General features: G+C 38.9%; 1 protein-coding gene across 4 annotated transcripts in view; it reads right to left on the reverse strand.

Annotated features, from left to right (window-relative positions):
- Window positions 1-15,529, reverse strand: part of LOC110108600 (putative E3 ubiquitin-protein ligase RING1a) — a 52,507-nt gene that overhangs the window by 15,204 nt on the left and 21,774 nt on the right. For 2 of the 4 annotated variants that reach the window (XM_020839302.2, XM_020839301.2), the window contains exons 6-8: window positions 14,970-15,011; window positions 14,337-14,876; window positions 14,149-14,253 (exon numbers count right to left, since the gene is read on the reverse strand). In XM_020839302.2, the coding sequence (XP_020694961.1) occupies window positions 14,149-14,253; window positions 14,337-14,876; window positions 14,970-15,011 (687 nt within the window). Of the gene's footprint in view, window positions 1-13,176; window positions 13,591-13,850; window positions 14,046-14,148; window positions 14,254-14,336; window positions 14,877-14,969; window positions 15,012-15,529 lie in introns of those variants that run through there. The other 2 variants (XM_020839298.2, XM_028696434.1) reach the window with 2 other exon arrangements.

The following is a 15,529-nucleotide window of genomic DNA, read 5'->3' on the forward strand; positions in this document are numbered from 1 at the left end:
GTAGGGGTATTTTGGTCATTTTGGGATCATGGTCACTAGGGGATGAAATGAGTCCAGAAAAATTCAGTTTATTGTTCAACATATCAGGATTGATGGTCTGGAAGTGACTAGAGGCTTTGGTGAAGGCTCTAAGGTCAGAATCTTCAAGGTGATAGGTCCAGTGGCATAGGCTATAAATATTTGAAGGTTTTACAGCCTATGAATTTTGATTTAGTTTCTTGGGTTAGAGACCTCAAAATGGGCTCAAATTTGGAGGGTTACCTCCAGAGACATGTCCCATCAGTATGCAACTAACAGACTCTGAATCGGAGGTCATTTAATTGGTTTTTGAAATGTTTGAAAATTCACTGGAAAAGGCTTTTAGGACTTGGACCTTTGGCCTTAGATTTTGGTTAAGATTTCTAAGATCTAGGAAGATCCTAGGGTTAAGATTCTAGGAGGATCCTAGAGTTTGGATTGATGATTTAGAGTCAAGAGTGGCCCAAGTGACCTCATACAAAAATGAGGTCAACAGCAACATAACATTTGACTTCAAACAGCTCTCAAATTCAGAATGTCCAACCATACTCGGGCACATCTCATGTGCAAGTTGGAAATGGACAACAACTCCACATTGCTAACACAGGTCAAGGATTGCTACCTACACCACATCGTAAGCTCTATTTACCCAAAGTCCTTCACGTACCTCATCTCTCGCATAACCTCATTTCCATTCATAGATTGACCACTGATAATCCATGTTTTGTCTTGTTTCATGCTAATGGCTTTCTTATAAAGGACTCCAAGACCAATCAAACACTTCTCCAAGGTCCCAACCTTCATGGGCTCTATCCAATTAATCCGAAAAATAGAGCATCATCCAGCAGTCACTGCCTCTCAGCTACTACTTCTCCATCGTCCATAGTTTGGCATCGAAGATTAGGACATCCCTCTCCATCAACTCAACAGTTCTTACCAGCAATTTTCTCCAAGAATCTAGTTGTTCAGCGTGACTTTCATTGTAATGCCTGTTCTAAGGCCAAATGTAGTCGTCTGTCTTTTCCTTTATCATCTCATAGATCAAATCATTGTCTAAAACTTATCCATAGTGATGTATGGGGTCCTTCCCCAATCGTATCTATGCAATCTTATCGTTATTATGTTGTCTTTATAGATGATTTCAGCCGCTACACTTGGACTTACCCTATGAACTCCAAATCTGAAGTTTGTTCCATATTTATTAATTTCAAAAAATTAGTTCAAAAACAATTTCAGAAACCTATTAAAAACCTCTTATACTCGCCCTGAGTTTTACAGGCAACTTGTAGGTATGCTTCAATATCTAACATTAACTCGTCCGGACCTCTTGTTTGCTGTCAATTTCCTTTGCCAGAATATGCATCATCCTCTGGATGTGCACTTCCAATTTCTCAAACGGGTTCTCCGCTATGTACAAGGCTCACTACAACTTGGCCTGCCAATCAACCGATCTTCTTTAGATCTTACAGCATTTGCCGACTCTGACTGGGCGTCTGATAAATCTGATCGTCGATCTATCACCGGCTACTATGCATACCTCGGTAATACACTCATCTCATGGACTGTTAAGAAACAATCTTTTGTTGCTCGTTCATCTACTGAAACAGAATATAGAGCTCTTTCAAACGCTGCCTGCGACATTATCTAGATTCGTCGACTTCTAGCTGAATTCTAGGTTCCTCTTAACATTCCGACAAAGCTCTATTGTGATAATGTTTCGGCATTGGCTTTAGCCAATAATCCAATTTTTCACGCCTGCACAAAACATATAGAGATTGACTTCCATTTCATACGAGACTGCATTCGCTCCCAATACATCTCAGTTCATCACATCTCATCTCTTGATCAACCAGCAGACATTTTTACTAAGCCACTAACTGCCTCTCGTTTTGGTATTCTTCGAGACAAGTTAACAATGCAATCACCATGTGTTAACTTGAGGGGGCCTGATAAACACAACAGATAAGAACTCATGCATATAGAAAAGTCGGCTTACATATCTTCCGTTCTCCACTTTCTCTGCCACTGACAGAGCAGCTTTTACAACTTTTTCATCACAGACATTTGTTCCCTGTCAAGAGGATCATCACCATTGGTTTTGTAACCGCTTGCAGTATAAGTACAGTATACTGTATCTGCTTCACTGCATGAAGATGAAATGAGAACTTTGTGTTCATTACTTCTTCATCTCCTCTAATGCATACTTTTCTCTTAATCCCACGCTTTTCTTTGCCTCTTTAGCTTTGCTGCTTTGCTGGTATCAAGCCGCAGGTCAATCGGAAGATCAAAAGTTTTCAATTAATACATGTCGTTGACATCAACTTTGACTCACAACTTCAGCAATTGGTTTTGTTTTGGTTTCTGCCAAATGGCTCTATCAACTTCAAAAATTAATATAGGGGTGTCAATTTTTGACACGACCTGAACCCGATCCGAAAAAATCTGGGTTCGGGTTGACCCAGCAACCAGAAATTGACCCGAAATGAACCGAAAGTGACACGAAAACTCATATTTGACCCGAAAACACGAGATTGACCCGTTTTTTTACCCTAAAATCGAATATTGACCCAATTTTTGACCAGATAATTAGCAATTTTAGGTCAACTTCGGGTCATTCGTGTCGGGTCGGTTTCGGGTCCGGAATCCTAACCCGTTTTTAAAAACGGGTCGTGTTTGGGTTGACCCGAACAGTGCCGGTAGACCTCTCAATTTCGGGTTACGGGTCGGGTTCGGGTCGAACCCGAAACTGACTCGGCACTATTCGGGTTCGGGTCCACCCGACCCGTTTTTGCAAACGGGTCGATTTTCTGGACCCGAACCCGACCCGCTTCGGGTTCAGGTCAACCCGACCCGACCCGCGTAACCGCGGACTGAGGCTGACGCTGGCCGCGGAAGTCGGAACTGCGGCTGATGCGATTGACACCCCTAAATTAATATATTATATTCTCTGTATGAATGTCCTCTGCTAGCCTAACATGTAATCAAATATAAATAGTATGTATTAAGACGTTAAATTTTTTATATATTGTATATAGGATATTCTATGCCTAAACCTTTGGGAAAATGCAAGTGGAAGAATGCATAAAGACGTTAAATAATCATTTCTACGCATTTCCTTTTGCCCTGATCCTTCACCCATCCCTCAGGCAAGGCCACACCATAATCTGTAACTAATCTCTTCTGGACCCGCATTTGCTTTTCACACCATATATTGGCATTCAGAACAAACAAGAGAAAAAAAGGGCTCTCTTAATTACTGAAGGATTGGTCACTATTGTGGATTGGAACATTTACGGCGGTAGAGAGATAAAGAGTTAATGTCTTAGTATTGAATAAAAATTTAGCACACATACAGATAAAGAGAGTGGAGTACGAGAGTCGTAAGAGATACTAAGATTTCTACGTGAATAATCTTGATATGGAAAAAATCATGGGGCATGACTCAGTTAAAAAAATTCCACTAATATTTATAAAAGATTACAAATGATACCCTTGTTGAGGGGGAAGGCCTTGGCTCAATGTATTATATTGAGGACATTATATGATGGGAGTTGGAAGAACTAATTATATGAGAGTTCTTCTCAACACATTGTAGGCATGCCCATTCGGCCGGTAAGATCATAGTCGGATGATGGTGGTCAAAGAAACCGTAGTTGGCGGGTAACGGAGAGGTCGGTGGGATTGTATTCGGTAGACCAAGGTGGTCGAAGGGACCGTAATCGACGGGCGACGGAGGTCAGAGGTGTCATAATTGGCGGGTGACGGAGGCCGAAGAGACCATAGTTGGTGTGCGATGGAGATCGAAGGACCGTAGTCCATGGGCAAAGGTGGTCCAAGGGACCATAGTTAACGGGAAACGAAGTTTGGACAGACCATAATCGGCATGCAATGGAGGTTTGTGGGACAATAGTTCACAGGCGAAGGTGGTCCAAGGGACCGTAGTCGATGGGAGACGGAGGTCAGACGAACTATAGTCGGCGGACGATGAAGGTCACTAGAATTGTAGTCAGTAGGCAACGAAGATGGAGGGATCGTAGTCGGCAAATGATGGATGTCTGAGGGACAGTGGTCGACGGGCGACAATGATCCCAAGGACCATAGTCGATGGGCGATTGAGATCAGTGGGAGCGTAGTCAGCAGACGATGGAGATCAAAGGGGTTGTAGTCGACTAACGATAAAGGTCTATGTGGGCGACGAAGGTCGGAGGGACCGTAGTCGGCAGGAAACAGTGGTCGGAGGGACTGTAGTCAACAGGCAACCATAGGTCGAAGGGACCATAGTCGGTGAGCAAAGATCGATGGTCATGGGGACTGTAGTCGACGGGCGATCGAGGTTGGAGGGAGGTCAGACAAAAGTCCAGCAAAAGTTGATGATCTAGTTAAAATTTGATTGCGGTCAACAAACAGGTTGAAAGCTCGACGACGGTCGGCGACTAGGCAGAAGTTCGGTTGCGATTGGCAGCGGGGTGGTGGTCTCACAATGGTCAGATGGGATCCGGTGGAGGTTGGCATCCAAGTGAGAAATCTGACAGCTATATATCTACGGCCGGGTGGTGGTTCGACGATGATCGGGTGAGTGTCTAACAACTGCCGGCGGCCGGGCAGAAGTCCGGAGGCGATCAGTAGTTTAGAGGTGGTCCGACAATGTTCGGGCGGGGAGTCCGGTGGCGGGTGGAATTCCAACTGCGGTTGGCGATCGGGCTGTGGTCCGACAATGGTCTTCAGTGGTTCGACCGACGAAGGTGCTGGAGATTGGAGGCAAAGATCCAAGCTCTAGCCCCCAACCCTCCCTTTCATCTAGAGAGTGGGGGTCTATTTATATACTTGCATGAATGACATTTCTTGTAAATATGAAAAAAATTAGGGTAATTGCAGAGTGGTCAATCAAACGACCCATATTAATCCCCTTGATCATAAAGTGTTCATCAAGATTTTATTTGCCCAAATGAAGTCAGAATTATGCGATCTTGAGATTGTTGGATTTGTCTCGTCAAGCCGCTCGATTCGACGAGACAATTTGTGCTTCAGGCCCCCAATTTGGACCAAATTGGGCTCGAATTGGACCAATTTTTGTACCATTGGATTCGTCGATCTCTTCGAGACATTCAGTTTGACAAATAGTTTGCTGAAATGGGAGTTTGGATGGTTTCAAAATTAATTTTGGAAGTTTTCGGCTTGGATGTGCCTTGAGATTCGTGTCTAATCAAGACGAGTTTTAGTTACGTATCAACTTTAAAAATCAATAAAAAAAACCGTTCCTAACTAAGCCTAAGAGAGCAAATGAATCGGCTACATGCTTTAAAATCTGAGAAGTACAACGTCGGAAGCTGCTACGTGCTTTCCTTCTTCCTATGAACACGTAGACGACTGCCTGCGGGTTTATACATTTGCATGCAGATTAGGATCTCCAGATGGTCTGAAGAATATATAGTATAAGCTGTTTGAATAAATTCTACAACGCATGCATATTTGAATTTGTTATTATTATTATTATTTCGAGTTAATGAAAACATTATTGCCTGCGGGTTTATAAATTTGCATGCAGATTAGGATCTCCAGATGGTCTGAAGAATATATAGTATAAGCTGTTTGAATAAATTATACAACGCATGCATATTTGAATTTGTTATTATTATTATTATTTCTCATCACTAAAAAGTAATAGGAAGCTGCTGCGTGCGTTCCTTCCGTTGGTAGATTGGGACTGTTTGATTATAAATATAACACAAGTTATGATCAAAATTTTCATCAACTAATTAATTATCATCGCTTCAGTTTAGCTATTAATTGTTGCTCATTTGTAAGCCTTCGTTTGGTTTCTTTATTTGTCCGTCAATAGAAAAAAAATGGAGATTTTAAAAAGAGAAGCTAAAATAATTGAGAAATGGAGTTTCTGAAAAAACCTGCGTCACATTCAAATAACGAAAAAAAAAAAATTATGCCATTTTGAAACAGAGAAAATTAAAATAAGCCGTCTCAAATGAGGCCTAAACCGCGATCTCAAATCAGAATAGTTAGTCAACAAGTAAAATGCACGTTAATAAAATTTAAAAACTAAATATTATTATAAATTTTCAAATTATTTAATTAATTCAAAATTTACAAATGCGGCGTTGGAGGTGGGCGTTGGCTAGGGTATAGAGTCGGCAGAGGGAGGACTTAGGCTTTCTCCCAGGAGAGATTATTAGGTGCGGAGTACGGACGGGGAGAACCATCCGCACTCAAGTATAGGGTACCCATCTAGGTACCACTCGGTACCGCTGGGTACTGCTAGGTACTGCTTGGTACTATGTGCTTGTGCGGACGGTGTGCAAACGGTCCTCACTCCGCACCTAATAATTTTTCCCGGGAGAGATTATTAGGTGCGGAGTGTATACGAGAGAACCGTCATCACGCGACTAGAGAACATGGTAACAGTAAACTTTGGTTCTCAATGCAATTGGAGCCGTCCAATTTACTTCCTGCTCTGATATGGAATTCAAATTAGTTTAAAAAGTCATTGGGCTTTAACGAGAATTAAGTGGGTACTCAACCTCTGCATAACCTTACCTGCCGGGCGTCTAGCTGCAATATTGTGTTCATACGACGAGGAAGAAGGAAAGCACGTAGCAGCTTCGTTCCTACGTTGAACTTCTCAGATTCTAAAGCATGCAGCAGATTCATTTGCTCTCTTAGCATCAACAGTACTAAGCTCCTTGGAGAGTGGAGACAAAAGGCTTTGGAGAGAGCTTCAAACTACTAATTTTCTATTTTATATATAGCTTTTGGCCACTCGTAGTAATTATCAAATATTAATATTTGCACCTTTGATGTCGATTTGGCCATTTGAAGTAAACTAGAATTTGAGAAAATTAAATATTAAAATAATAAATATTGTTTTTGCATACTGAAATATTCGCGGTGGTAAAGACTAATATAATTTAGCGTCTTAGTTTTATATGAAAATCCAACACACAAATAGATATGAGAGTATGATTATAGAGATTCTAAGAGATATCATAATTTTTATATGGAAACCCCTGAAAAAGTAGAAAAACCACGGCGCCTAGCCGAGTTTGAATGAACTCACTAATGTTTGCAATTGATTACAAATGAGACCCTTCCTTAGAAGGAAGCTCGTGGCTTGATGTAGCAAATATACATCGTACAAAGTGAATTATATTATGGGAGTTGGAAGAATTAGCGTTGATATATTCGTTTGGGGCAGCAAAACCATAGTCCATGAGCGATGTAGGTTTGAAGGATCAAAGTCAGATAACGGTGGTCGAAAGGATTGTAGTCGGCAGGAGACCGTGGTCGCAAGGACTGTAGTTGGCGTTGGTGGTTGGAAGACCGTAATCGGTAGGGGATGGAGGTCTGGAGGACCGTAGTCGGGCGACGGTGGTCAGAAGGACCATAGTCGGGCGACGGTGGTTGAAAGGACCGTAGTCGGCAGGCAATGGTTGAAAGAAGGGTCGTAGTCGGCGGGCGACGAACTGGTGGAATTCCGATTGCAGTCGAAAAGAACTCCGGCAGTGGCTAGAAGACTGGCAGAAGACCAGCAGTGGACGACATATTGGCAGAAGTTCGACGGTGGTTGACGGACGGGCAGAAGTTAGACGGTGGTTGGCGGACGAGAAGAAGTCCGGTGGTGGTCAGCGAACTGGCGAAAGCCCGTCAATGGTCGAGAAGAACTCTGACGTTGGCCAAAAAAAACTCGGGCGATGGTCGGTGGCAAGAGAGCTCCCAAATTCCTCCCTATTCTTCCTTCTTCTTCTCTTCATGAGAAAAATGGGGGCTATTTATAGTATTTTTTAGAGTGACATTGCTTGTAAATATGGGGAGGGTCAAGGTCAAGATAAGAGTGGTTTAAATGGACAGCTCATATTCCCTTTGATCGTGGAGCAATGATCGAATGTTTAAGTGCCTTAATGATGTTGGAATTTGACGATCTTAGGCTTGTTAGATTTGTCTTGTCAAGCTGCTCGATTTGACTATGAGCATGCCACGTTTGGAATTTGTTTGATATTCCAATTATGGTTTGAACCTTCCAAAAGTGTTTTGAGTCTTCGATTTGGAACCATTCGGGCTCGGATTGAGTCGAACTTGGTGTTGTTGGGTTCGTATTTTTTAGATGTTCAGTTCGACTATAAGTTTACTGAAATCATAGTTCGGTTGGTCCCAGATTTAATTTCAAAAACATAACTCAATTTTGCCTCGAGATTCATGATATTTTTTTTGTTGATATATCAAATATAATAAACTCATAAGAAAATAGAGATAAATAAGAAAAATAGAATTAATATTATATAGCTATAAAATTATTTAAATAATATATAGATCATACAGGAAAAGAGGCCATGCTAATCAATTTAAGTAACATTTCAAACAAATTTCCATTAATTATTTTTCATTTTTTACTTGAACATATATATGACGCATTGAGAGGTATGTCACATAGTTCAAATGAGTGACACAACTCACGTCGTTATTATGAGTACCCATACACCATAGGTTTTAACATGTTTTTGTGTCGATTTTCAAATAACTTTACATTGTGACCTACTAATTTATTTCTATTATTAGAATCAAGATCTCAGATCTTTAAACGAATTAATTAGCTGCTATTTTAAATCATGAAGCCATGCATCTATATTGCCTTCTAATTAATAGTCTTTGTAACCAATATTTTTGCGGAACCCTTTTTTTATTCTCCTAGTTAACCCTCGTGGGGCCAAATTGGACTCATTAAAAGCCCTAAACATATGGAGCAAGCAACTCTCAATGTTTCATCGCATTCTTGATGTCGCATGACCATATAATTAGTTCGCTAGGGCTCTTCCCTCCGACGATCATGTCAAATCGGAAGTTACGACATTTTGATCGGAAGCAACAACGGGAGCTCGCTGGCTATAGAGGTCACGTCGGAGAAGCGAGCTCTTCCCTCTGAATTCAACAACAGGATCTCACTGGCTGTAAATATTTCATATGTGAAGCTGTTCTCTAGGAACTTTTATTTGGTCCGGTCACAGGACGTAGCTCTACGTTCGGCCGCCAATAGAATCGCGCCACGCTTTCTTACTATTTACCGCGCGGCCCGACAACCCGACCCGGAACGGACCCAGGATGGCTCGGTATTTCTCAATTTTGCTAGGTATTGCTCGGTATTGGTCGATTTTGCTCGGCAATAACCAATACCGAGCAATACCGAGCAAATACCGAGTAATACCGAGAAATACCAAGTTGTACCGAGTTTTTCTAGAAAAACTAGTACAACTCGGTATTTCTAGCAAATACCGAGTAATGCCTCGCAATACGCAAACATGGCATTCCCGGGTTCCGGTCCGGGTCAAGTCGTCGGGCCGCGCGGTAAAGAGTAAGAGCACGTGGCGACATGTTATTGACGGCCGAACGTAGCTCTACGTCCGGTCATAGGACGTAATAATTGTTCGTTCTCTAGGGCTCCCTCCCGGGGTTTCTCGTTCCGCGTGCTGGACTCCTCGTGCTCAGGAAGCTCCTTCCCTTTTCCTTTTTTTTTGTTGTGGTGCTTAGTTTGTTTGGTTCTTGTGTCGCCCTCCTCCGGCCCTTGGAGGTCGGAATGGCCGCTATTCGAGTTTGTGATCCTGGCTTTTTGGTTGGATCTGTGAAATCTAAATCTTTTGTTGATGTCTTAGCTGGATCTTCCGCTCATGTTAGGTTTTCTGAGTTAAAACCATCTTCATTTCATGGTATTCCTTCGTTGTGGATCTCCGAATATGAGATTCTTACGCTTGCGGCTCCTTTCCAATTTGTGTTGGTGGGTTTTTTTCCATCATGTCATCCTAGTTTGAATTTTATTCGCAAGTTTTTCTTCAATCTTAAGCTTATTGCTGATTTTTCTGTGACTTTACTTGATGAGTCACATGTTCTGATTAAGTGGTCAAATTATCTAGATTATATCATAGTCTTTTTTCACATATCATATTTGGTATATAACTATTTTATGAAAGTTAACAAATGGTCCCCTTCTCTCGATATCGGTGTTGAGTCCCCTCTGATTCTCATTTGGGTTTCCTTTCCAAAATTAATGCCATATCTTTTTCTCCACGGATCCTTCATGCTTTTGGTTCTATGTTTGGTCGGCCCCTAAAAGCCTACTATGCTACATCTGTGTGTTCTCGAGCCTCTGTTGCACAGGTTTTAGTTGAGCTTGACATCACCAAAAAATATTCGGACAAAGTTTGGCTTGGCACTGAAAAGTTCAGTTACATACAGATGGTTGAGATGGAGGATTTTCCATCCTTTTGTGATTCTTGTAAATGCATTAGGCATGTTATGGGTGAATGTTCCTCCCATTCATATGTTCCAAATACTGATCCTCCTATTATGTCTAATCCCACTCCGTCTAATGGGAATGCCATTATGAATGCACCTGCTGCTTTGAATACTATCGATTTAGATGGAAATTCCCCTCCTCATGTTCAGCCCTCTCAAGGTATTGGTGGTGTTGGAATGGTGCTCGGGTGTGGGGAAGCTGATGTTATTCGTGATGTTGGTATACAAGCTGTTGCTCTCCCTTAGTTTCTTGTGGTACTGAGCTTTTGTCTGAACCTGTGCTTTCAACCCCTCTTATTGCTGGTGCTATTGCATCGAATAATTTGGTTGCTGCTGATGTTTCGACTAAACTTATTGACAATTTAGATACTCAATCGGTTGGTTTGGATCACCCGCTTGATGATATGGTGGAAGATGCCATTGCCAGGGTTAGTTCTTACAAAGATAATGTTGTTTATGATGCAAATTAAAATGTGGATGGTGGGCATTGTCTAGGTAATGCTCTGGATAGTCTTCAAACGATTTGAATGATATCATTCATGTCTCACCTGTAGCTTCTTTGGGGGTGCAATTGACTCCTCATGTGGAGGTTTTTAAGGGAAATAAGCCTATTGTTGATGTTCCTATTTCAGTTGTTTCTAATGCAAAATTGAAAGCTCAATTGTCTTTATCTTTGAATAATGATGACCTATCGGATTGGTTGGAGGATTCCTACTCCTCAGCATGCAGGGGTGTCGGGGGTGATTTAGTTGATGATGTGGATGAATTGCAAGAGATGTATTCTTTGCATGTGGGATACATTGTGCATGAGACCTTCTCCCATGGCGGTGGAAATCGTTGTAAGAGAAATTCAAAGAAATAACTTTGTTGGTGCTCTTCTTTCTATTCATGTTGGGAGCTGATGTTGACCTTCAAGATTGTCTTCATTAGATTGATGAGTTGGTTGGAGCGTGGTGTTGATAGTTGTTTCTTCCGGATGTCTTTTTTGGGTTGTCTTGTTGTTGTTTTTGTGAGCCTTGTTCACCTTTCTTTTCTTTTATTTGTGTTTTGTAATTTAATGAATCAAAGGCTTTTAGATTTTCTTTCAATTGCTGTATTTTTAGAGGACTATTGACTCACGTAGTTCTTGTATGTTTTTTAATTATCTTAACACATAAGCCCCTTTGTGTGGGTTTAAAAAGAAAAAAAAGCCCTAAACATATATATAACAGATAAAAGAAATGTATTGGGCAAATTAAAGGAACCATAAAACTTAGTCTCAATTGTAAGATGCTAATTAATAGTATTATTTGATATGATTAGAAGGCCCTCTATTCACCATAATTCTATTTTCTTTTATTATTCTTTATAAGTATATACTTATCATCATTATCATTAATCTTAATTATCATAATTATTTTATAGTCTATTTAATTTATGATCAATAATTATTCTTCAATCATTCATATAAGTAAGTGATGCGCATAAGTAGTTCAAAAAAAAAAAGCACTTCTAACCAAATTTTCTTTGCCATGATCCTTATCCTTTTGAATTTTAAATTAAAAACAAGAAATTAAAAGAAGGGCTTAGTCTAATCTATATATTATTAACACAACTCTCCTTGACCTATTGATTGAGAGCTTTGGCTTCCAACTAAAAGGTTCAGGATTCGAGTCTATGTTTATGCGTTGTGTGTGTGAGTTTGCCTTAAATGACCTAAATGTCCAAAAAAAAAAAAAAATTATATATTAAAGCTGTTTCCCACTACTCGAAGCAAAAGACCCATTCTTAGATATATATAGTACTTAGTATATAAATGAATATTTTTTGGAGAATAATGAAGGGCTTAGTCTAATCTATTAAAATAAAAGAAAGTACACCAACATGTAAGGGGCCAAAAAAAGATTTGTTGAGAAACCTATATAAGCTTGCACGCCAAAAAGATGGGAAGCGGTGACAAAAAACTTTGCAATTAGGATCATATATAAACACAACTCATCTTGGTATGTTAGTTTGGAGATTATGCTATCAATTAAGAGGTTTTAAATTCAAGTCTTTTGTATACGATGTGTGTATGATTCTGTCTTAATTGACCTAAATATTCAAAAAAAAAAAAAAAAATGATAGCAACAATCAATGGCGTTGTTGCTCGACATCAATGAGTCATTGGAGTGTCATTTATTTCTTACCATCTTCAAGGAGTTGGCCCTCCAGTAGCTCCATTACAAAGTTCAAGAGGTTATTCATCAGCCAATTTGTAAGTGCCTAGAGTTTAATAAAGAACTCACAAGTTCTCTTGAAGATGAATCAAGAAGTATGTGAATCACTCAGAAGTTTTATTGTTTCATTCTAAAATAAGATTCATATTCAATAGGTCTGTAATTGATGAGTTTCTTCAAATAAATATCATAACTATAACAATTCCAATAAAAAAACTACGTTTAAAAATTTATTCAATAATAAAATTTTATTTTCAAATCAGAAGATTCTCACAAAATTTTATTGGCATCAATAAAAATTGCTTTCCAACACAAGATCTACATTATATTATTTCTTAGAACTCAAATCATGTTCAATTTCACTCGAACTTAATTGAAGGGAAAAAACAAAAATTTCAACAAAATAATACTCAACCAAATTAGACTCATTAAAAGCCTTAAACATGAAACAGATAAAGAAATTTATGATACTAAAAATTTGCTTTATAAATCATTAAAATAGCTATCTCAAACAAAATCTAAATTGTTTTCTACATATCAACTTCAGAATCAACTTCATAATTCATTGCAGCCGTCCCAACCGACTCCTATATTTCATAATGGGTGATAAAGTTTGAGATATTACAATTTTTAATAGATTCATCAACACAAAAAAATATAAGTCATTAAAAAAACTATCCCAAACAAAACCGTTACAATTTCCATTCAGTTTTCTCAAAAACAACTTTACAAAACAATTTTAAAAAAAAATAGCATAAAAATTATGCAACTTTTTCATCTAAATAGACATGGGTGTTTCTAATCATTTTTCCTGCCAGAAAAACAGTTAAAAAAAAAACTGCAACAAACGAGAAAGTTAGGACATTTTTCCATTGATAGTGTTGAGATCATACCATGCGATTTACAAAGAATTTGTTGATATAATCTGAACGAGGTCAATTGAACATTCTCTCGATATTCCATTTTGCATTTATACAACAAAGCATACAGCTCAATAGACTCAGCTGCAAAGATGTCCAGCTGACAATAATTATCTTCAACTGGCTTTCTCTCTATCGGCATTAGCGCAGTACACTAATTCCTGAAAACAAATTATCCATCAAATCAATAAATGAAAAGTACAATTTATACTAAACAACCTAAGTCTATATAGATAGGACGTAGGCTTCATTTGGGACAGCTTCCTTCTCGCTTTTTAAAACAATTTTTTCGTATAAAATTTTTTTAATTTAAAATTTTTATGCTAGAAAGCCAGTCTTAAAAAGTAGTACGAAAACTATCCCAAACGAAGCCGTAGTCACATTAGTTGGTGCTTATGTTTCATAAATTGAACTTTCTTACCAGATCACCTCGATTAGAACTATAAGAAGCTAGCAATCCAACGAGTGATTCTTCTGGATCCAATATCTGGAATTCTTCAGAGGAGTCAGCTTGGACCTTCTCAACTTGGTTAGACAGCTCCACAGAATCATTTTGACGCCTTTTAACAAATACTGCAACCCCTTCAACTTGCACAGACGTTTGAATGGCGATGAACTGCAAAATTGCATGTATATAGTATATAATTTGATTAAATGAATAGTTTTCTTAAGCTTGAAAATTGAAGGCGATTATCAAAAGGTTTGGAAGTATTATTCACTTGGAGTATATGTCTAATGGATATGGTTGGTGGGCAGCAGATATATGGACTTTCCAAATGCAAGCTTTGTTCATTCAAAGGAATCAGTTTCAGATGTATTTCATACTGTCAACAAGAGCGAAACATAGTATTAAGTTTGAGGGATTCTGAAATATAGAATCAAATTGCTCCAGTTGTTTGGTGAATACCTTATCTTCATTTTCCTCCAAATTACGCAGGTATTCCATCAACCTGGCTAATCGAGCCGCCTTCAAAAATCTTCCATTAGAACCACTGCTGTTACCATGCCGAGTTTGGCTTCGAGCGCCACCTTTACCCCATGAAAGCTCTCTGTTTCCGGCTCGCAACGGGGAAGTGCGCATGGTTTCTCGATTCATTTCCAAGTCATAATTTTCTCCATAACCAAGATCGACATTGCCGGCGATTCTGGCTGGTGAAGACCTGGGAGCAGCCATTAGCCTGCACCTCTTCGGTCTTCTATCAGGAGAAGCCTCTTCTGCAGAGGATGAATCTTTGCCAGCATCATTGCCATTAGCATATTCGTCATCATCATCATCTGATACCGCAGGCGAAGCATTTCGAGCTGTAGCTTTACCTCTGCCACGGAGATAACCGTTTTGTCTTTGTCCGGTTCGGTAGCTACAATCAGATCTTCTCATAGACATTGGCCTCCTCTTACCGAGTGCTTCTGATTGTCGCCGAAATGTCTCAGCTATGGAAGCTTGTATCTGTTTAGAAAGAATCTTGTTAGTTACTGGAAAATGAACACAGCGTTCAGAGGAAATATAATAATAGATATTGTTCAAACTGTGCTTGACTACCTTCTTATAGCGATTTCTCTCTTCCTCATGAAAAGCTAGTTCCTGCAACCAGACATTTATGTAAAACAAGAGCTCCAATGTTGAAAGGAAAGTACTATATACTAAATTAAAGAGAAGATACCTTCTAATAAAAATGTAATCTATGAAATGTAGTTTGCTTGGTTTAATATTATCTTAATAAGGTAGAGTCATTTAGAAAAATCAATTAAAATTTTGATGTTTCTTTGAGTTTTTTTTTTCTTTCTTTTTTTTTTAAATATTTGTTAGCCTAACATTAGATATTGACTTATTTGACAAATATCAAGATGTCATCAAAATAGTGCATAAATGTCATCCATGATATTAGTTTTTTAAAGATGTAAGCAGACAAAACAACTCTTAAATATTTACATGCTTATATAAGACTACAAAATAGAAGAGACTATACCTTCTAAATATTAGTTTGATTAGTTCAATGTTACCTATACAATTATTCAAATAACAATTCTACCAAACAATCATCTTTTAATAGTTTCAATCATAATATTCTATATAGTCATTTCGAAAGATAAACTATTATT

This window comes from Dendrobium catenatum, unplaced genomic scaffold (assembly GCF_001605985.2).
Source record: "Dendrobium catenatum unplaced genomic scaffold, ASM160598v2 fragScaff_scaffold_743, whole genome shotgun sequence".
NCBI lineage: Eukaryota > Viridiplantae > Streptophyta > Magnoliopsida > Asparagales > Orchidaceae > Dendrobium > Dendrobium catenatum.